Source organism: Brachycentrus maculatus, unplaced genomic scaffold, assembly GCF_059751285.1.
Source record: "Brachycentrus maculatus isolate JH-2025_06_01 unplaced genomic scaffold, ASM5975128v1 h1tg000221l, whole genome shotgun sequence".
NCBI lineage: Eukaryota > Metazoa > Arthropoda > Insecta > Trichoptera > Brachycentridae > Brachycentrus > Brachycentrus maculatus.
Genome location: NW_028280972.1, coordinates 889,255 through 912,835, shown reverse-complemented (window position 1 = coordinate 912,835; position 23,581 = coordinate 889,255). Strand labels below are relative to the sequence as shown.

General features: G+C 32.8%; 1 protein-coding gene across 7 annotated transcripts in view; it reads left to right on the top strand.

Annotated features, from left to right (window-relative positions):
- Positions 1-23,239, top strand: part of Mical (Molecule interacting with CasL) — a 39,883-nt gene extending 16,644 nt beyond the window's left edge. For 2 of the 7 annotated variants that reach the window (XM_088264201.1, XM_088264202.1), the window contains exons 15-32: positions 397-509; positions 730-799; positions 889-989; positions 4,016-4,240; positions 6,376-6,588; positions 6,807-7,016; positions 7,235-7,297; positions 8,046-8,203; positions 9,430-9,611; positions 10,201-10,327; positions 11,339-11,379; positions 12,375-12,601; positions 14,447-17,119; positions 19,601-19,633; positions 21,013-21,109; positions 21,280-21,349; positions 21,430-21,668; positions 21,752-23,139. In XM_088264201.1, the coding sequence (XP_088120327.1) occupies positions 397-509; positions 730-799; positions 889-989; positions 4,016-4,240; positions 6,376-6,588; positions 6,807-7,016; positions 7,235-7,297; positions 8,046-8,203; positions 9,430-9,611; positions 10,201-10,327; positions 11,339-11,379; positions 12,375-12,601; positions 14,447-17,119; positions 19,601-19,633; positions 21,013-21,109; positions 21,280-21,349; positions 21,430-21,668; positions 21,752-21,849 (4,940 nt within the window). In that variant the 3' untranslated portion in view covers positions 21,850-23,139. Of the gene's footprint in view, positions 1-396; positions 510-729; positions 800-888; positions 990-4,015; positions 4,241-6,375; positions 6,589-6,806; positions 7,017-7,234; positions 7,298-8,045; positions 8,204-9,429; positions 9,612-10,200; positions 10,328-11,338; positions 11,380-12,374; positions 12,602-14,446; positions 17,120-19,600; positions 19,634-21,012; positions 21,110-21,279; positions 21,350-21,429; positions 21,669-21,751 lie in introns of all 7 variants that reach the window. The other 5 variants (XM_088264205.1, XM_088264206.1, XM_088264203.1 and 2 more) reach the window with 4 other exon arrangements.
- Positions 23,240-23,581: the final 342 nt, after the last annotated feature.

Here is a 23,581-nt window from a genome sequence, read left to right as displayed (position 1 = left end):
CGCTGTGTAAAATTAAACAATAAATTAAGCACTTCTACTTTCATAATACAGAGATAAATGTAATCTTCTATTACTATTCTTTTCCTTAAAAGGTATGTGACAAATACCACTTTTGTCCAATACAATATCGATTTGGAAATGGTCTGTTTTGGAAAATAAGCTGACAGTTGTGGGATATGAAGTTCATAAAAACAGCAAAACATCCCCAAAAATATGAGTTTTGTCATTCCAATTTACTGTACTGCTGCAATACAGTATTTGAAATGGAATATTGGTGTAAAGAGCATAAGTAAAATGAATGCATTTGATGTTGAAAATACTGCTTGTCTAAACACGGTGTTGAATCACTTTACCATTGATTATGCTTTACATTATAATTACCTTGTATGATTTCAGGTGTACCTCCATTCTTAAAAGCTACTGACATGTCATTGCTCACTGATTATCACCGCCATAGCATGATAGAGTACTTATCTAAAATTTATAACCTATTCAAAGATGAAATACAGGTAAAGTATACTATTCGCACTCATGAGGACTAATCTTGTTTTATGTGTATACTTATAAAGTGCCCCATGCACTATTAGCCATTGTTTTATCTAGTGGAAGTGGCGGGAGTGGTAGAAGCTAGCTATTAAACATTGAAATAATTATTTAAATGTATAGTTTGTTAACCAATATTCTACCTCATTTAAATAATGTCTCAAATATGTATTTTTTTGCACATAGGTACCATCACCCAAAGTACCTCGCCAAGAAATTGCGCCTGTTGTGGAAAAAATCAATATTCAGCATAAACGTACGTTTTTATTTACGATATATTTTAACATATTTATGACAAAATAAGTAATTATGTTTATTTTATCTAAGTTTGTTAACCACTTTTAGAAGATGACACAAGACTCTTTTACGAGAGAAACAGATCTATTGATAAACATGCACACACACCGAAACGAAAAAATGTAACCCACATGAAATGTGCCAGTATTGTGAGTATTTTGTATTTTAAATTTCATTGTATTAAAAAAAAAATATATTTATAATATATTTGTATTAGTTCGCACAAGGATTATTCAATGTCACCAATATTTCAAGATTCTAGTCTATTAAATGACTTTTCAGATAAAATTTACAATAATTTAAAAAGGTGAATTTATATTTTGTTTTTTTTTTCCGCCATTCAAAATAATATTTTAGAAAGTAGCTTAAATTTGTAAGAACAAAGTAAAATATGTGTTTTTTAAATTGCTTATAGAAAAATTGTGCTGTTATTATTTTGTTAAATATTGACTTTTTTAGACAGATAAACGACTGTATATTTGGAAAGTATGTTTTAAAAGAAAAGGAGAGTAAATGCAGGCAGAGTGCATGGCGCACTGCAATTGGTGGTAGCAAACAAAAACCTAATAGCAGAAGCTAAACGAGTAGTCCTGGTACCAACTTTAATGTAGGGAGGGAGCATGGAGTTAACAAAGGAAGTTTAAACGTTGATTGAATGCAGTCAAAATGCGATCATTAAAATAACACGATATATGATAAATATTGTAATCCATTATCAATAAAACTAAGAAAGGCGTGTTAAGATGGTTTTCTACATGTGGAACAAGTACAAAAACCAAAGTGTGAATAAAAAATGGTAAAACAAATATCGTCGTCATACAGGAGAAAGTGACCAAGTGCATTGTTTTACAAAAACGTGATCATTGACTATTTGATATCTCACTACTTTAAAATTGCCCTGAAAAAATCCCAAAGGATTTTAAACTTGGAAGTATAATATATTGACTTGTTAAAAATGACTAACTGCATTGGTGTTTATTTTCTTGCCAAACAAAAGTGACTTAAATGGCCCTCCTGAACATTTTACGTTTTGGTAGTTGGTCACTTTCTCCTGTACGACTACGATATATGAGGCGAATAAAGTTGAAAATAGGCAATAACATAAGAAAACTGAGAAAAACTTAGCATGATGAAGTATTTCAAATACTATGAAACAGGAATAATTGTCGCGTATGTATGAGAAGTTGCACGAATGTGGAAGAAGTAAAGAATATTTGCATAGGCAAATATGTGTGATGTTCCATCCTCTCTGTCTATGGGTGGTTAATTATTTATATTGAACAAGTTTTATTAGTGATTTAAGTTTGGTCTTTTGCACCTACTTTAGGATTTGTATGTTTGGTGGTGGATATTTAAAATTATTAACCTCATGGTTATGGTTCTTCCATACTAAACTATTCTTTTTGGGAAAATGTGTCAAAGGTTAACACGATAATTGTGGGATACTGTACTCTCAAATACTGCTCTTTTACTGCCCATGAAAGCTATTTCAAAATGATTCGGGTTACACATTCCTTATAGCCCGGCTACACTATGTGTCACGCCTCCTTGTACAAAATATACAAGTAAGCAAGCAGGGGTTTGCGGACGGTTAAACTATGGTATTCTTTGATATACCATTGACACCTTCATTTGAAAAAATAATCATTAAAAGTATTAAATGTTTTATATTTTATAATATTGCAGTACAGACATATACAATGTTGTAAGAATAAGGTCATGTTTATTGGATAGTGTAAATACTTTGCTGAAAAAAAATAAGCCAAGGGCCAACGCAGCATAGTTTTTTTCATAGATTTTAGTATAAACTCTTTACTTACATATAACATATGTATTAATAAAATCAGATCCAAAAATGGATTTTTTTTATGATTTCTTTTAATCTAATTTTATAATCTTATTAGTACTACTAAAAATTCATCATTATTTTCAAGGTTTTTTAAGGGTAAATTTAAAAAAATAAAAATTATTGTAGTATGTAGTATGATTATGAAATTTTATTCAAAGTACAATCCTAATTTCCCGGGATGGATGGTGAAAAAGAATCCCTTATGATTTTCCGGTTAATCTGAAAACATGAAAAAATTATAAACAGAGAGAAATTTAAAACAGCATTTTATACGCTTATGTATACCTACTTTAGTAAGTTGCACATGTTGACAACGTGACAGAAATAACCAACCTAAAAATGGATATTTTGCACTCAAAAAAGTTTTTTTTTTCGAATATGATACCACAAAGTATTGTTTGGATCAGAGATGAGTAAGATCCGATCATTTAGAAGATCCTCATCAATGAATCCGTACTCTTATACCGAAACAATGAATCTTTCGTCTGATAAATTGCACCAATAAGGCTGGAGAATTTTTATCACAAATATTGTGACGATTAAGAAATTAAAAATAAGTTATCAAGGTATTTTACAAATATTTTAAACCTTAAACATGGCATGTACGTGAGATACTATTATGCTATCACTGAGCGCGTTCACCTCTCAACACATGTTTTGATATTATAAGTACTATTTTGAAATATTTTTGTTTCTGTAAAATATTTTTTCAATGACTAGTGTCCTGATTAATCCGCTTCCCGAGCCCGGAAAATCGAGAGTGTACTGTAATCTTAATGAAAATCTTATGAAATCTGATTTTATAAAATATGTTTATCTTTGTAATTCATGAGTTTATGAAAAAAATGTGTAAAAAATTATGATTCAATGCCCCTTAAAAATCATTGGCACTCGATTAGAATGATTGACTCACTAGAATCAAAACGATTGTTGTGGATTGAACATTTAAATATGCGTTTTTGACATAGGTATAATATTAAACAATTATTAAAATATTTTTATTGAATAAAAAACGCACGTAAGTCAATAAATAGCTTACAAAAATCATCAAATTAGTTAGACATCCATGCGTTAAGTCAACTAGCTTGCTCACAATTAATTAAAAGCATTTTCTAGGTTTATCTATGTTATCAGTGTTGGTAAGAGGACATATTTAAATCATGTTCACAACTTTAGATAATATTTCCTTACCGCAAAATTAGGGTAGTTAGAATTTCCGTGATTGGGGAAATGCCAATGACAGTACTTTTTGTTTATGTAGTAAAATTGTATGTACTTTCATTATCTGATACATAGTGTCCGATCTAATGTTAATATTCAATCTAGGCAAATTTAAAACGGTTATTCGAATCACAAACACATATAACTAAACCACATTCAATCGATGTGAGTGATGGTGAAAGAGTTAAAAAGATAAAGCCAAAAAAGTCAATGATTGATCTACAAAATATGCTGTTTGCAAGAGACCAGCAACTGAAATGTTTAGAGAAGGCACCCAAGCCCACAAACATTCTACGGGGACGTATTGACAATCTAGAGTCACTTTTAACAGTAAGTGCTCGCAGATTATCAGTGACACGTGTGCTTACTGTTTCCCTTAACATTTGTGTTTCTAATAGCGTGATTTTCCATTCCCCTACCCTGTTTTCAATAATGCTGTGTTTTTTATTTATTGATTCGGCATTAACTTTGTGAAATAACATGTCGATTATTAAAAAAATTGCACTAATACCACTTGATGAGTTTTATTTCATTACACATGACTAGTTTCGAAAACAACAAATGTTTTCATTTACAGGTGAAAAGTGAAATTTTAAGTCAGTTTTACTTTTCGCCTGTAGATGAAAACATCTGTAATTTTCGAAACTAGTCATGTGTAATGAAATAAAACTCATTAAGTGGTATTATACAGGTGTTTAATTTTTTTAAATAATGTCGTGTTTACTTACCAGGTCTCTAACCTCAGAATTGCCATTTTTTGACTAAGAAAAACACAAAAATGCGTCATTAAAATGAAAAAATGATTTAATCAAATTATTGCCTCTTGCTAGCTACACATTTTCCCATCTTTCTGGCATGTTATGGATACCCTGCCAATAAGTCCTGTTTTTAAGGGGAAACCAATCATCAAACCATATCTTCATGCAAATTTAAGTAGTGCTCGGCAAGTGCGTGGCTCATCGACTAAAACAAATTGAAGTCGGAAGGGGTCAAGTCTGGTGAATGAGATGGGTGGGGGGTAGGACCCCCCAGTTAAGTGCCCCCAAGTAGTTATTAATGAAAATTGATAACATACATGACCTTTTCTCAGCACAAAAATCGACATGATTACCATAGAAAAAAAAATTCAATTTTAAAATGCACTGATTATTTACAGATAAAGTCAGATAATTCAGATAAGTCAAACCTATAAAAAAACCTTATAATATATATATTTTTTAATGCAAATAAAACTGCTTGTAATACCACCTATGAACAAATGGCAATGCTAAGGTTACAGACTATGTACTCTACACTTTCAATGTGTCACTATCATGTACTTTGTATCCAAATACTTTCCTTTATATATCAATGTTCTATTATTATGTAAAACTTCTATATAGGGTTTAACTTGGGTTTTAATCTGTGCACTTCTATTATTTGTAATCTAACCAAATTAATATTTGTATGTTCTTTGTCAATGTGCATTATAGATATATGTAAATATATCTATAATCCTTTTGCCCTGTGTTAAGTAACATTCACCATTGTGCCCTTATTATCGTTGACTAAATGCAAATGGTCAATGTTACACATCTGTATAAAGTGATCACTCAATCATCCTTTCCAAAGGTTGATTAGTCTCTGCGAGGCATATATGATATATCTTGCTAACCGTATCTGGGGGTATGTATTCGGTATATAAAAGTACTAACAAAGATTGGGATATACTCTTATATTGCTTGCTAATATTGTACAAATCTTTATTATATTTATCGCTATGTTAAATAATATGGCAAAAGTAATTATTAAAAATTGGGTTGACTAAATTATTAAAACAGAAAACTTGTTTAAACGATCACATGTAAATTGTCAGATCTCGCTTTGCTGTTAGAAAATGTGGTAACTTAATATCTATTTACAATTTTCTAGTTTTTGTTTCAGGGCAGCGCGTTAAGAGGTCCATTTTTCTAACACGGCTAATGTATGTGCCGCACGGCGTCAAATAGTGGCCCTGAGGATGCGCAGTTCATGTTTATGTATGATCCTCGGTGACTCGCAGGGCAGAATACATACAAGATTCTTTTATATGCAATGTTGGAGAGAATTCAAGGTCTTTCATCAACATAAATTGCATTACTTCAAAGTCATTGTTTTGCGCAGTGTGGTGTTTGTGCACACTTCCTCTGTGTTAGAATAATGGATTGCCGATTTTAAAAATACATTGTTTTGTTATTTTGATTTAAAAATAAAAATAAAACTAAGAAATCATTAATTAAAAAAGTGAATATTTTTTAAATGCTAAAGCTAGATCTGGGCCACCGTATACATGTATGTATCTGTAAATCCATTGTATTAACTTTATTTTTAACACTTCATCGTTTGCTATGTTCATGTATTGTGGGTTTTGTGACGTGTGATGTTATTCAGTCAATATAATATTATTTAAGGCATTAACTGAAATATTATATATTTTTACCATTCAGGATCGTAAAAACATTCAAAATCAAGAAATGGTAGATGATAAAGTTAATGCCAAAACAGCAAACAAAAAACCAAAAGATTTAATGAGAGCAATTGGACAAATCAAAGAGTCTGACTGGCAACTCAAACAGCTAGAGAAAAAGATCCGAGACACTAAATTTGGTGCTCCGATGCTCTCGGATAAGGAAAGAGTTCCCAAATGGGATAAAACACAGGTTAGCAAATAATATTTCTAGTTAAGAAAGAGAAATGTTCATTTTTAGATTTTGACACATGAAATTTCTAATGTATAAATGTCAATTTTCATAAATATAAAATTATAACTACCAAAAATCCAGCAATTTACTAAGTTAACGTGTAATTCACGCAATGTTCTTTTATGTTGTACTTTATTTCCTGTAATAGGTTTACTATAAACTTATAATTTTTCCAGTTTTTGGATAGACAATCAAAGATTACAGACAATGTGGATAAGACAGATGAAAAATATCAACTGATTGATACATCATTAAAACAACTAGATAAAAAATTGAAAGAAGGGTCCGCTTTAGAAACTGGAGAAAGAGGAAAGAATAAAGTGTCCGCACTCGCTGGTCAGTTCAATAAGAAAACTTCGGATGATGACGTGAGTTGCAGCAACCAGGTAAATATTTGGTCTACATACTGGAATGCCTCCTAACAAGCTGCATATTGCACGGTCAACAAACATTGCAGTTCAGGAGAGCTAAAAGTCTAATCAATTTTAATCATGGCTTTGACACTAGAATAACCTGAAGTGCTTCACGTGTAGAACCATTTTATGCGTAATTTATCTGACATTTAAAAGTTTTCTAAAAGTATAAAAACATCTGTTATTTTTAGGAGCCGTTAGATATGAATACAAAAGATGGATCTGGTGATGGTAAAATTGACGACCATCTCAAAGTTTGTACCATATTTTTTCCTTTATTTGACAAGTTTTTCATTTTTAAAGATAAACTATTTATATGTATATATATGATTTATATATATATATATATATATATATATATATATATATATATATATATATATATATATACGAGTATATATTAGGTTGATGCATAAGTAACTTATTTTGTCGTATTTTTACGTAGATTTTTTCACCAACCGTGTTAACGAATATTCTTCATGGATTCTTTGTATCATATAAAGGAGGGTTTCTTCTAACTTTTTTTTTCAGTTTACCGTTATTGGTTGTGCTTTAGGACCAGTGAAAACGTTCAATTGGTGATATTAATTTAATGGTTCATTATAATACCAATGAAAACAATACTGAGAAAATACATAAAAGAATTAATACTATAAGTAACCATAAACATATACCTTATCGTTCTTCTATATAAAAATCATGCTCTCAATTCATAAACTTAGTGTCATATAAATGTGATGCTTATTAACCATATAACTTTTTATTATTCTAATATCTTATTATTTCTTAACATAATGTCAAGCATTAGTTAAATAATCTAAATCTGCAATTTGATAGATTGTATATGTATATGTTAGTTTAGGCCAGTATCAGACTGTTTCTAGCTTGAACTAAAATATATATCAACCTATCAACAAAGAAATAAAATCGACGTAGATGATACTTTTCAATTCCAACATGATAACATAAAGAATATTATTTATAAAAACACGATTGTTTCAGCACCCTGTAAAACCTTTCCATCATCACAACAAAGTGGAAGTTTGCGTCAGCTGCAGTGAAACAGTTTATCTTATGGAAAAGATCAGCCCAGAAGATGGACTGATATTGCATAAAAAATGTTTCAAGTGTGCGCATTGTTCCAGTCCATTGAAAATAAGGTATATATTCTAAATTCCATACTTCTCTAGTGCAGCAAATAACACCTAGAATTGTAAAAGGAATAAGAAATCGCTCTTTTTGTAAATAATATGCTTTTTGGCTCTTCTATAATTTAGCCACAATATAAATCAAACAATAATTGGTATTGTTGGGTAATATATCCAAAATAAAACAAGATTTCTTGGATTCAATTCTACATTTATTTACAACATTTTGAGTGTGTCCAAATACTTGTTCACAAAATCTGGATTATCTCCAATTACAGGAGTTATTTTCATATTATTTTTTGACATCTCATCAAAGATAAAGAAGAATATGGAAGTCTGGGTATTTACGGGGCTTACGACCGTCATAGGCTGGTTTAAGTGATCACTTTACACACTTTACTTTTTATAATCCGGGATTCGGATCTCACATACTAATATAAGAGTTTCTGCTTAATAAAAAGCTTCTTTACATCTCACCAATAGATGTCTCTAGTGAAGTTTTAGTGATTCATGAACAAGGTTTCTAAATTGGTTCATATATATAGAACTTCCAAGAATTTGAGTAGTGTGGTTGTCAATAATGGGTAGAATTGGTGAATGTTACACGTGTGTAAAGTGATCACTTAAACCAGCCTATGACGGTCGTAAGCCCCGTAAATACCCAGACTTCCATATTCTTCTTCATCTACATTTATTTATGTATATTTTAATATGTGACGCGTTTCGTCTTCTTAGGACATTATCAAACACAGACTAAAAATATTTACAAAATGTCCTTATATACTAACAATAATTGCTGTTATTAGGTCTAGGAGTATACATAATGGTGGGTATTTCGGTGGGTAATGTGGATTTCTATGAATGTTAAGATAAGCAATGTAGTTAAATGTCAATTAGGGTATATGAATACAATTCCATACAAATTGTATTCATATACCCTAATTGATAAGCAATTATTGTTAGTATATAAGGAAATTTTGTAAATATTTTTAGTCATGTTTGATAATGTCCCAAGAAGACGAAACGCGTCACGTATTAACATATACATAAATAAATGTAGAATTCAATCCAACAAACCTTGTTTTATTTTGGATATACATATTACCCAACAATTCAATATGGAATTTTACCAACTGTCTGCAGTTACAATAAATAAAATATGTAATTAGTATTTCTAAACAAGTGCTAAGCCTTTTTATTAATTGATTTAACTTTGGGAATTCTATTTATTGTTTCAGTTCGTACATGTTTGACCGTGATGGTAAATATGGACATGCTGTCTTCTGCCCCAATCACTTTGGTATGATGGATAAAATGTATGCTTCTATTAGAGCGGCACAAAACCGTCCCGTGGCTGCACCAGGTTCGAGCCACACCTTCCCGGAGATCAGTGAACCGGACAGGCAAATGGTTCCCAAAGGTAAGAAAACTCTTGAAGAAACTTGCTGCCATGTGCGCATGGTATAAACCACGTGAAGACAATAGGAATTTTGCTCTCCTCTGTCCTATTCACAGCATTACACATACACTCTGCCTGAAAATGTACACCTCCCACACTGATCATACTGTGAGAAGCTTTAAATGTGTCTAAAGGCCATATAAAGGGCATCAACCCCTCATGTCTCTTCTTCCAACCCCGAGGATTCCGGCGCCCCGGAAGGCCGCTGACGACCATTCACCGACTATACTCAGTGGAACTTCGAGACGCCGGACTGACCTGGGAGGAAGCCAAGGAGATGGTGCGTGACAGAGTGACTTGGAGACGACTCGTGTTGGCCATATGCTCCACCTAGGGAGCGAACATGGAAAGAAGAAGAAGAAAGGCCATATTTTATAGAGAAAATTGTTATAAAATGCAATGCGTATCAGTATTATAAGCTATTAGTCCCAGTGATACCCATGAGGAATACCCAACTGGTTTTGAATATAAAGGAAATAGTTTTATTTTTCTCCTAAACATCTATGTTAACTAGTATTGCACTAAGTTATGTATTTTTTTTGTACTAAAGGTGACACTCCCGAAAGGATAGAAATAATAAGCCGCAGTGATATTGAAGATCAGGAGTACGAGATGGATGAAGATGAATGGACCGATAGAAACTTTGGCAGCGCATCCATTGTTGATAAAGACAAAAGGTTGGTAATCTTGTCCAGGTGTAAATGGTCATCATGCACATCATACTAAACTCATTTTCCTTTCAAAATCCTTTATAGGACTTCAGCTTACAAAATACATATTTGTGGTCTTATTATATGTACAAGTATTTTAATTTTATAACCTTTCCCTAGGACCATCAATCAATTCCCAATCCAGGTTTTCAACAAATATACTGATAAAAAAGTGCCTCGGTTTGCTAATAGGATTTTAGGTTATAAACAGGGAACAAAGATGTGAAGTGAAATAGTTTCATAATAAGCAGCAATGCACTTAAATAAGGAGTGCTGTAGATAAGTGAAGGGAAAGTATAAATCCGCAATATTGTGGAAACCAGGAAGTAAACAAGCTCTATAAGAAATGTAAAAACCTTACTCAAAATTAAGATACAGTCTTGAATAGTTTCTACCGCCCAGTACCCATTCACACAATAATCAACTTTGAATTGTAAACTATATTTTATTTTTATTATTTGATTTGATTATTCTCAAACACTGGACCTAACCTCCGAGATCGTATATCTCGATATATTACATATCTCATCAGGGGCAAAGCATACTTTTTATACAAAAGGGAATATGGATGTATTACACGGGGCTTACAGCCTGGCATTGATTAGCTTAAGTGGTCACTTTATAGACGATAATATTTACCATTCTACCCATTTTTTTTCATTCAAACCCTTATCCGCACCCCAATGGTGCATAGGGCACTGCATCATATAAACGCAGTGTTATCTTGTAAGGTGATCAGCCCTCCGCTTCAGGTACCAGTCCAGGGTAAATTTAATTGAATATAAGAGTGGAAAAATCACTTATATTTATTTGACCCCCCCTGGGAATCGAACCTGGGACCTTCAGTACGGTAGCAGAGCGTGCTGACCATTACACTCCGGAAGCGGACATTTAGAACAACCCATTTAGAACAACCATATTGCCTGAATACTCAGAAGTTGTGTATATGGAATACTTATGAACTCATTTATTTTGCAGCGGCAGTTACGATGGTGTTTCATCAGACGATTTCTCATCGGGTAAGATAACAATTATCCTTAAAAAAATACTGTACATCATTACATCTTAATTAAGAAATGTTAAATGTATGAACATTACCTATCACAAATATCACAATTCTAGAAATTTATTTGGATAAATTAATTATTTAATAAGCCATATAAATAATTATGTATCTGTTTGGTACTCATATGCCATGTTAACATGAATATGGCCGAATGACATGGTCTATTTTGTCACCATATACCTACCTCTATTATCCATTTGTTAATATCCCTTTTTTATTGAGATTTTTTATTTATTGACTTTATGGATAATGAAAGCACTTTATAGACAATTGCATAATATACGTACATTTGTTTAATTTGGTATATATGTGATAATGTTTGATTAGTTTCTGCATACATATTTCGTAGGTCGTGTATATGAAAGGATATTCGCTTCAGGAGAATTTAGACATATCAATAGTATGAAGAATAAGTTTAAAAAAATTATTATTATAGAAGTAATGTTTTGATTAGCGGAATAAGAACTTTTGATTTTCAAAAGCATGGAGAGTTAGCAGAAATGTAAAAATTCATATCCTATATAATGCCTATTGCCCATTCTGTAAAAAACATGTAAAACTCATTTCTGCTGGTCAGAGTAAGGCAGCTTGTGCACTACACGGAATTTCACCGTCCGGCAGTCCGGTTTTGAAAAATAAAAGCGACTATGACAGGTTAGTGTGATCGAATTTACGCGTTTACGTGTTCATGCACCGATCCGAAGAAAGATGGACAAAAGCGCAAGCCAATCATCGTTTTATCACGCTAACTGAAGTGCCGGACGGTAAAATTCCGTGTAGTGCACAAACGCCCTAACACTTGTATTTTTGGCGATCTTTTGTTTCATTTACATATTCTTTATTAACACAAATCTTTGTTTTGAATGCATTCTGTATTGGGAGTAAAGTTTATAAAAAGAGATAGAAACAGTAAAAGGGTTGGCAATATTAATACCTGATTTGTTGCAGAAGGTTCGGAGGACAGTACGGAGTATGAGGACAGCGAGAGTGAATCGGAGAGCGAGTCGGAGAGTGGGGATGGCGGGAGCTCGGAAGGAAGCAGCTACGAGTACAGCACGGGGGGCGAGGAGGCGGCAGAAGAGGCCACGTGGGGCTCGGAGGGCGGAGCGCTGGAGCAGCGCCGGCGCGAGGTGGCCCTGCGCGCGCCCCGCAGCGCCTCCCCCACCGATACTGAGGTGCGCCCCGCCACCACTGCCTACTGTCCGCAATGACAAACTCTTAGTCTAAGTTACCATTCTACTATTCTTTTCCAGCAGACAGGTAATATCATCCGCCCAAACGGATTGCAGAGTGAGCTAGTGTGCGCGCAACTTACGCGGTCCGTTGCTAACATATCTCCACTCCTATTGCGTTGCTCAGCCGCATGTTGTGTTCTTTTCCACGCCGAATAATTAATTTCTAACACCTGCGCAAGTTTACATTCACCCATTCCTATATGTTGTCCATTGTTTCTCTCTGCGGTGTGAGAATTGTACATCCACCGCTGTAGCGTAGTTCTGCCTCCCTTTCCCGAGTAGAATACTTTCCACTTTAGTCCAACCTTGTATTGTAGGTAAAGGTGATTACTAAGGCTTATTCTTGCAGCGACTGGCACACTGTTCCTAAATGTGCTCTCACCTATACATTACATACGTTTATATTGTTCTTGCCATCTTCAATGTGTAGGACCACACATTTCTCAAGATAGCCAGCTGTGTAAGAGTGATAATAATAATGTAAGAGTTTTTATGTTGACGTATTTGGCATATTCTGGGATCGTTCACCAGCAATTGCTCCACTCATTATAGTTGGTGATTTATTTTTCTAGCCCTTTGATATTTGGTGTTTCGCAGGATGTGTGTAATATATTGTTTACAATTTGTTTTGTTAACTCTTAATTTGAACTTGCATGCTGATAATTTTATTTTTTAATTTTTTATATGTTGTCTCTCACAATTTCTAAAACAATAATAGTTATGCTATTTCTCTACGACTTGAATTAAAATACCTACGATCTTTTAATTTTTTTTATTTATTTATTTTTTTAAAATTATATATTATATAATTAGTATCTTTTAATTTATCTTTACAGGATTATTACGTGACTGGATATTTAGTTTTTTCTTTGAAAAAGTAGGAAAGAAATCAACAAATGAATATTAATTTGGAAATATATTCTATCTAGAAGTCAGGTGTATAAGTTTACAATTATTTACTATAAACTATAATATTGGCACTTATAATTGAATATGTACTTTATTTATTTTCCAAACTTGTATTTACTCAATGACAGGTCCGAAAGCCCTGTAAAAACCCAGACTCCATATTCCCATTCACTTCTTCATTTGTGTTGAAATGTATAACTTTTTTTTATCTGCTTTATGAGAAAAAATTTGGAATTTTGCTATTTGTATATTTACTATAGCATTCGTATATAAATGTTTGAACACACTTTGAATATTGTTAATTTTCATTTGAACAAAAAATTCTATTCTGAAATTGGCTATTGCAAATGCAAAAATTTTGTATTTGTTTTGTGACTAGTAACACATATACATATAAGTGAATTTTGATATAAATAATTATGATTAGTAGATTTATATTATCCACTGACACTTCGTGATGGAATTGCATTTTTAATTTATTATTAGATTAAAACCAATATTTTTAGCTTTTCCACTTTTTTTATTTGACCAGCGACCGGGTTTCGTCGTTACCGACATCATCAGACGAAACCCGGTCGCTGGTTAAATAAAAAAAGTGGAAAAGCTAAAAATATTGTTTTTAATCTCATAATAAATTAAAAATTATGATTAGTGTTACACACTCGCCATACGTCACTGGCCATTTCAACATAATTTTACTATTGAAGCCACCCAAGGTTTAGTCTACTTTATGTTAGTTGCATGAAGTTATTTGTGTGATTCGTGATTTTTGTGTAAGCAATTAGTCCATTCATGCTTTAGGAATATAAATAAGTTTACTGCTATGCCATGACTTACCTCTTTAAATATATTTTTATACGTAAATTGTGATTGCAGGTTGTTTCCGATTCAAATTCCAAAAATTCCGGTGCTGCTAATTCAGCTACAGAAGTTTCGACTGACAGTGAGTTTGGTCCCGTGGATGTGACACCGACCATCGAAGTACCCGCAATATCATTTTCTGATCTAAAGAAAAGGAGTAGTAAACAACGACCTCAATACCCCGACAATAAAAAGAAACAACTGAACGAAAAGAAGAATTTAGATGTTCCTAAAAGAATTCCAGTGAGGCAATCGTTTGAAACTGAGAAAAAAACAATAGAAATTAAGCCTGTATTACCGATCTCCAAACATCCACTAATGGTCCCTCGCCCTGGTGATTACAACCTTAGTCGAACTCAAAGCACAACCGGTATCGCAACCAAACGGGCTTTAGAATTAAAGAAAAAATATCTCTTAGGTCCTCAAGTAAATACAGCCCTTCAGAAGTCTGATTCAGCATCTGAATTAAATTCTAAATTCCGAGAGTTTCACAGTAATATTTCTGAATGTCAAAAGTTGCTGAATCCAGCACCTGAAATCAGTCCATCCATGCAAGCCTTTCTGGACAATTCTGTGCGCCGTAACGCTAGCGGCCTTTTGTCCCCGAGCCATCCCAATATAGTTCCACCGTTAAATCAACAGCTCAGTGTGGATTCAAAACATAACAATAATGTAGAACTTGCGTCGCATCCAACTCAGTCTATGCCTGACATTGTTCAAACATCTATCAACTCTAAAAATAACATCGATGCTGACCAGAGTGCCAAACTTATTTCCGTGAAAGTACCAACAAGTCCCGTGTTTAAAATAGTTGTTCCTAAAATACCGTGGAAAAACATAACAAAGAATGAAGAACCCTCAGAAACAGATGTGGATTCTGATTCGTTGAGTCTGGGTTCTAGTAGTGATGATGTGTCAGAAAGTCATCACACTCGAAATAGTATCTCTGTTCCCCGAGTAGAAATAATGAAGCCGTGTGGAGAAGTCATGCAGTTAGACAGTCTGATGATAGTCGATGGGCAGTACATCGGTCCGCAAGATTCTGACGATGATATCCCTGTGACTGCCGTTCCCACAGATCCGCCCGATCCAACACCGATACCTCAACAGGCTGAAAGCAAACTCGCCAATGTTCAAGATTTATCAAGTTCTGATTCAGCCAATGACATTACTGCTTTCTTTGCTGACAACGAACCGCTCGATTGGGCAGTAGAGGGTTCTACAGATACTCTCAAACTCAAGAAATCAAAAAGGAATCCACATTATATGTTGGACGACTATAATGAAAATAAACACATTTGCGGGAAGAGTGTCTTAGCCGCTAGTGTTCTGGACCATGATCATTCAGATATAGATTTCATGGATACTGGATCAGAAGAAAGTGCGGTTGAAAATGAAGATTCCCTTACACCACATACTGCAGAAGTAGTGAATACGGGATTTGTTGAATTTGTGGATGTCGACATGAATCAATACAACACAGACACAACTAAGGTCAAATATACGGAAGCAGTCAATAAGCATTGTATCCCTCAAATAAACTATGACAGATCATTAGATTACATAGAACAAGGCGCCGGTATATTGTTGTCTTCTGATGTAAACGAGTCCACTGATTCTGCTGTAGAACAAAACGACAATACAATATTGCCAGAAGAACAAGACATAAATATAGCTTTGTTTAAGAAAAATTCTGATACTATGGAAACTCAAAATAATTTTATGGATGTAATAAGTAAAATGAAAGAAGTAGATAATAATTTTGAAGGTATAGATAATAGCTTGGAGGAAACTAGAAGTAGTTACGATGAGTCTGGAAATTGTTTCGAGGATGAATTCAATAAATCCATAACTGTGGATGACATGTCAAATAAGAAAATATGCAATTCCCCCGCTACCTCTAGAAAGTTAGAGGAATTAATTAAAGAAAAAGAGAAACAGAAAGATCTAATTCACCAACTTGTCATGGATAAAATATCAAAACGTACTGACAGACGTGACAGAAAATCACGAAGCTCCAATTTAAAACCTCCCCTTACAGATGATACTAAGCGTAATGAAAGCAATAGTAACAATGCAGTTGTCCCGGTTATTCCTTCCGTACTATCAAATATTGCACCTGAGGAAAATTGTAATACTAATCCTAAAAATTCAACAGTTTCAAAAATGAAACCAAGTAATGAAGCGCAATGTTACAATGTCAAGTATTTAAGTAACGAGACATTTTCTTTACCTGACATACATCAGTCAGTGCTGCAAGAAAATGAAAAACGTCCATCCCGAAATGCATTTACGGTGAGGCAGCGAATGCTGTCAGAACCGGATGCTCTCGAGTTGTCAAACTGCAACCAGCCGACTGGGATCGTTCCGGGTTTTCGGCAGCTATCCTTGAGTGACTTTTCTGGAAAACTCGTTCAGCACGTGGAGTCACTACGGAATTCCAAGGAGTCTTGCCAGCAGGCTAGCTCCTTCAACAATTTCTGTACGTCAGATCCCAACTTTTTCACTATCGACAATGGAAAAAAACATAAAGGGAGAGACAATGATAGAAGGAAAAGCATTATTAAAACAGTTTCAGATTTCTTTAGTAGGAGACGTGATCCTTCGGGGCGCACCAATGATCTATCACCGACCCAAGACAAGAAGACCAAATTTCAACTCGCACACAAAGTACGGAACAAATCAATTGTAAGTACCCCAAGTTTCCTTAAATGCTCGATACGATACATATTTTCATTTAGGGTTATTACATACGAAGCATGTTTAAAAGAAAAGGTGAATTTTGAATTTTCGCCGGCTGTGTACATTCGATTATCGATTTCTTTATTGTTGTTATGTTTATCATATGTTAGCATTATCAGCCATTTTGGTATAGTGGTTTGTTTTTGACAACTGGAAAGGTTAGTCACGTTTTTGTGTGTTCTTCAATTTTTTACTTTTGAAAAAAATGTATCAAACAATATGTATTAAATTTTGCGTTAAAAATGGAATGAAGTGCTCCAACGCACTTAAAATGTTCACTGTGGCATTCGGCGAGTCTACTTTGTCTCAAAAAAGTATTTATAAGTGGTACAAGTGCTTTACAGAAGACTGAGAAGATGTTAATAACGATGAGCGTCCTGGAGTTGCAACCACGTCAACAAACGAAGAAAACATCAAAACAGTGAAGCAAATGATTTTGGAAAATCATCGAATCACTATTAAGGAAGTTGCTGAGGATGTTGGCATATCAATTGTGTCATGCCATGCAATTTTCGCAGATGTTTTGGGCATGAAGCGTGTGGCAGCGAAGTTTGTTCCGAAATTGCTAAATTTTGAGCAAAAGCAACGTCGCATTTGTATCACTCAGGAGTTGTTGAATGACGTCAACGACGATCCAGATTTGCTCGAAAGGGTCACAACTGGTGATGAAACGTGGGTATATGGTTATGACGTTGAAACCAAGGCCCAATCATCCCAATGGAAGCGGCCAGAAGAGCCAAATTCGAAATTGATTACAATGGCGTGGTGCATCATGAGTTCTTGCCAACAGGCCGTACGGTTAATAAGGAATACTACAAGGAAGTTATGCAACGTTTGCGTGAAGCAATACGGCTCAAACGATCGGAATTGTGGAAAAACAAATGGATTTCGCATCAAATTAATACACCAGCTCACACATCAATGCTTGTTCGTGATTATTTGGTAAAGAACAACACCGTAATCATGCCTCAAACACCGTATTCACCAGATTTGGCTCCCTGCGATTTTTTCCTATTCCCAAAACTGAAGAGACCAATGAAAGGAATACGTTTTGCCACAAGTGATGAGATAAAGTTAGAATCGAAGAACGAGCTGATGACCATACCGAAAGTGCATTCCAGAAGCACTTTGAGGATTGGAAGAATCGCTGGCATAAGTGCATTATATCTGAGGGGGATTACTTTGAAGGGGAGAAAATGGATATTGATGAATAAATAAATACTTTTCGAAAAAATTCGAAATTCACCTTTTCTTCTGAACAAACCTCGTACATATAAACTGCACACCAATTAAAAGAATGAATTTACATATTATGTAATGTACACAAATGTAATGATTCCAGCATGTTTTAGAATCCTTTCTAGTTTATTCAAATTATCTGTAATAATGCATTCTGGTTGAGACTGTTGTTCAACAAAAGAGAATAGTGCCTTCTATATAAAATATGAGCCATGGTCTTATATGTTTTTGGCAAACCAGTTTTCCATACACGCCAGTTTAAAAAAAGAATCAAACTTATTATCTATTACGCAATGAGTATCCTAACTATAGTTAAGCCTGAAATAAAATAAACACTTTGCGGGTTATTCCTTTTAAAAAAGGGAAGGAAATAGATGTTTGTGATCAAAGGTTTGTTAATGAGTAGTTTTTTTCTCAAGCTCTCAGAGATTAAAGGTTAAAGAGGAATAAAGAAACTGAATTTTTTCTTTAACCTGCGGAGTGGTTCCACTGCATTTTTATTTAAATCCCTCCACAGATTAAATAATAATCTGTGACTCATAAAGTTAATATTATGGTTTTATTAAATAATTATTATTGACTAGCTGTACCCAGCTACACATTGCTGTGGTGACCCAATGGAAAAGAGCCTGGTTCAATGGAAAAGAAAAAAAATATTGCGCATGTTTCTAATATATTTAATTTCACAATACTTATGAAGCAATGAAAATATAAAAAATCTATGAAACAATAATGCAATCAAAAACATAGAAAATGCTTAGCGATGGCAGCTGTCGAGAAGCACCCTCTCCACCAAAAGTTTTTTTGTTGTTAATATTATACTCAATAACGTGGTGCTGCCATTGCGGTGAAGAGATGTTTTTAAAAAAAACTGGTCAGTTTTAATATTCTCCCATGGCTGGCGAAAAATGTTTTTGCCTGTTACGAGTGTATACCTAAAACCGGCAAAAATTTTAATGCTAAGTTGAAATTGGATATTTAAGATTTTGAAAAAACTAGCCTTTAAATTTTCATTTATATAGATTTATACTAACTTTTACAGGTTCATGAAAATAATAAGTTTTAATTCTATTTTTATCCTCAAGTAATGACCAATGATTTATATGAATTCATACCTCTATTTCAAATATTTTATATTAATGTCCATTTTTTTTTGTCCATTAAAAAAAAAATGTAATTTATTTTCAGTCCTGCTTTAATTTGGATGGTTCTAATTCACCAGTAAGACTCAAATGATTTTTTGATTTTGAATGCTTGACATGTGTTTTACGTATTATATTATTTATTTTATTACTTCTAACCAGCAGATATACTGATAGATGTATATAAATATATATGTGTGCAAATATACATATGTTTGAATACTTGATTTTGTAGTTCTATACTCATTTTTTTAAAGTAGGAATACGATGACTGAAATGCCTGATTTCCTTATAAATAAATACAATTAACGTATTAACGACCTTCTGTTCTCCCAATAATGAAGATTCGTCTTCAAAAATACTTACTTTGACTTAGAATTTCAACTCATGGCGATAGATTCATATTGCCAGCGATACGATTGCAAATGTGAAATGAAAAAATTGTGTCTGTCATCAAAAAAAGTAGTAAAGCGAGACTTGAGCCATCACATGAGTTGAACTTTTCAAATAACAATGCGGTAATAGATCTCATTAGTACAGTTTCACTCATTTCAAGTTTGTAAGTGAATAGGCAAATATGTTCCTATTCACTTATAAACTTGTATATACTTGATCCTTTTCAGTAAGTACTGACAGGGTACTAGATCTGGCATAATATCAAAAAATAAAAAAAATAAATATAAATAAATATATATATAGTGATTTTAAACAAAGTTATTTTGAACATAATAATTCAAATATTAATTATAATTTTATTTTGTTCACATTATTTTTTTCTTATGCTTTAACCGTATTTTTAATTACTCTGCATGCTACATTTATTACTTTAATTTTATAATGTTTCTCAGTATGCTATTTGTAACTTCCTTCTAACTGCTATAAAATAATTGACTCAACCCCCTTTTTCAGATGAAATATTTCTCTGTGATTATGTCTCTTCCAAATGTTATTATTGTGTAGTCCTTAAATTTGTATTTTAAATTTATTTGGGGATTATTAATTGTGTTGTTCTGACAACTTTCACAATGAAATTACCATGTCCATAATATTTTTGATTTTCCATTAGTATTTTAACAAGGCAAAATAAATCTTTAAGTGTTTTTTTTTAAAAAGCTAATTTTTTACTGTGGTAAAATAAATTGAAACATGCAAATGTGCCTGTTTTGACTATTCACTTTTTGAAAGAAGTAGAAATGAAATATTCACAAATCTTAATTCTGTATACTATGTAACCAATCTGTTCTCAGTGTAAGGATAGTTCAGTATGTCAACTCAAAATATCAAATTTTTGAGTAGCCATATATAATTTTGTATGTATGATAGTATAGATTATAAAGCATGTTTTTTTGCTAAATAATATTTTTTGTAGTTTAATAGTTTATAATAAATATGTCAAACAATGAGGTGTAATTTATACACCGCATAAAATAGATTAACTTTACAACTTTGTGTTTTCAGGATGTCTCAAATTTGGATGAATCCAGCGCCTACTATGGGAACGCCCCACCGATACCTCCTTTGCCACAAGAGTACACTTTGGCCCCCAGCTCGTTTGGTAAGGACCGAAATGTATTTATTCCATTTAAATGTTTTATCACTTTTTGGAACAAAACTGTTTTGAACAGGACTTTGGATTTATTCCGTCTTGTGTAAGACATACACTGCCATCACATTGTTTGTATATTGTGTATTGATTAATTAATAACTGGGATTTGACATTCACAGGAGACCCGGAAGTAGCAATATCCTCCATGAGTGTACCAAACAATAATGAAATGCACCTCTCAAAGAAAAGGTGAGATTACTTACCTCAACTTGGCTGTTTCTTTTCAAAATGTGTATTCAAATTATAAATATTTACGTATTCATTTCCAGATGTAAATCGCTAAATTCTATTCATACAAAAGTCTGTGATAATGCTGCTCAACAAGTAGAAGGCTTTCCTGTTGATTCATCAAGTAAGGATAAAAAGTTTTGCATGTGTCAAAACAAAAATCAGGAACCTTCGGCTCGTCCGAGTACCTCCCATTCATTGAGTGCGCGTGAAAAGGCTTTGGAAAAAAGACACGAAGAGTTGAGATTACAACTGCGTGATCTGCTGAATGATATTACAGGTATAGAAATAATCTAACCTTTTCCTTTAAATTGCCTTATCCTATTTAATGAAATTCAAAACATTTTCTCTCCATTTTTTCAGATGTCAATCATGAAAGAGAAAATGCTATCATTAATGAAATGATGGCCATCGTATCGGAACGTGAGGCCATTTCATGGTCCAAGAAGAGTCAAAATTAAATTGTACTGCCTAAAAACTTCTATGGCCATTTCAATAAAAACCAGAAGTCTATATTTTTTTTTGCATACCTTAAAAAATTAAGGTGTGTATAATATACATATATATCTATTTTTGATATGTATATAAAGCTACTTTTAATAATATTACTATTACCTTGATTTTTGTATTATGGCACTTTATACTGGTACTTTATAGAAAAGCATTATTTTTTTAGGGGTTTCCAACAACATGCTTTTTTCAAAGGCTAGTAGTAGCTTTTTCTTATTATAAATATAACATTTTATCTTGTATTTTACATATTGTGATTATTACAAATTAATGCATTTCTCTTTTAATAACCTCTTAAGTCATTATGTGTAATATTTTTAATGACCAGTTTAAATTTTTGATGTGCACTGTTTAATATTATTTCTTTAATTTTGTAAGTAACATCTTCCTTTTAAAAAGGGATTTTGTAACTAATATCCAAGGTATTTTCTAAATCTGTGATATGCGTATTTTTGTTATACAAATTCTTATCTTTTTTTAAATCTAGCAAACGAAACTTGATCATTTTATTTAGCTTTTAGAAGGTCTTGAATATTCCCTAATTTTGCTAGAATACTTTTGGCACGCTAGTTGATGTAGGAACACCCGATGTCGAGTAGCAGATTTAAAGTTCATCCAAAGCTGTCTATTCTCGCTCTGGCTGGAAGTCAGTGACTGTTGAGACTGCCGACGTCACTGTTACTACCAGAGTTTGTCTGGTTGAAACTTTTTTTTTTGATGCCAAGTTTTACATTGCACCATATTCTTTTTTATTAATGTAAAATTAATGGTATTAATAACGAGTTAAGGTATGCAAAAACTAACTCTAACGCAATAATGTAAAAGTGAGAATGAAATAAACTGCAATATTTTTTAAGGATGCTGAAGGAAATTGTAATGGTGTACCTATATTTGATGTCGCTCGTAATTTTTATTATGGTGTACAGTATCTAATTCCTCGCGTAAGAGAAGATTTTGCACTTAATCGTAATTATAGTTCATCCCTTGTCGCCCCAAAGAGCCTAAGATATTTCATATTTGAATAGTTTATAAAAGGGGCAAAGGATAACTCTACGAAGCCAAACCAATGCACATAATAATTATATGTTTTTTTCTTCTTTTTTATGGAGATATATTGTCACGAAGTTCAAATATCTTATTTTTAAATATATTTATGTTTTTTTTTACTCTTTCTATTGTGTATAAATGTTAAGTTTAACTAGAGTGGAATGATGTGCATGGAAGGAAGAAAAAATGAAAAATGGTGAAAAAAATGTCAATCTAAAGCGTAAAATCAGTAATTGACATTCAGTTGTTGCTGCTAAAAATTATTCAATGGTCTAGATTAAAAAATAAAATAAATATTAAAGCACCAAATATGATGTAAAGCATAAATCATGTTGTAAGTAAAAATAAATTTTAAAACAATTATAATCAACATTTTAAATTGTACGAGAAAGACGAAACTTTGAATTATATTTAATTTTTACTATGTTCTTTCTTTTCTCTTTCCTTCATACTAATTTATTTTGTTTTATTTTTAACACATGTACTGTTTGAAATTTAGTGGAATTGTAGATGTAAACCACTGTCAATTTTTTAAAATCATATTTCTCAATTACATAATAAATTGTGGCTAAGCTTTCTAATATACTTAATAAGAAATTACGGCGGCTTTTGCAAATTATACTCTTCACACAATTG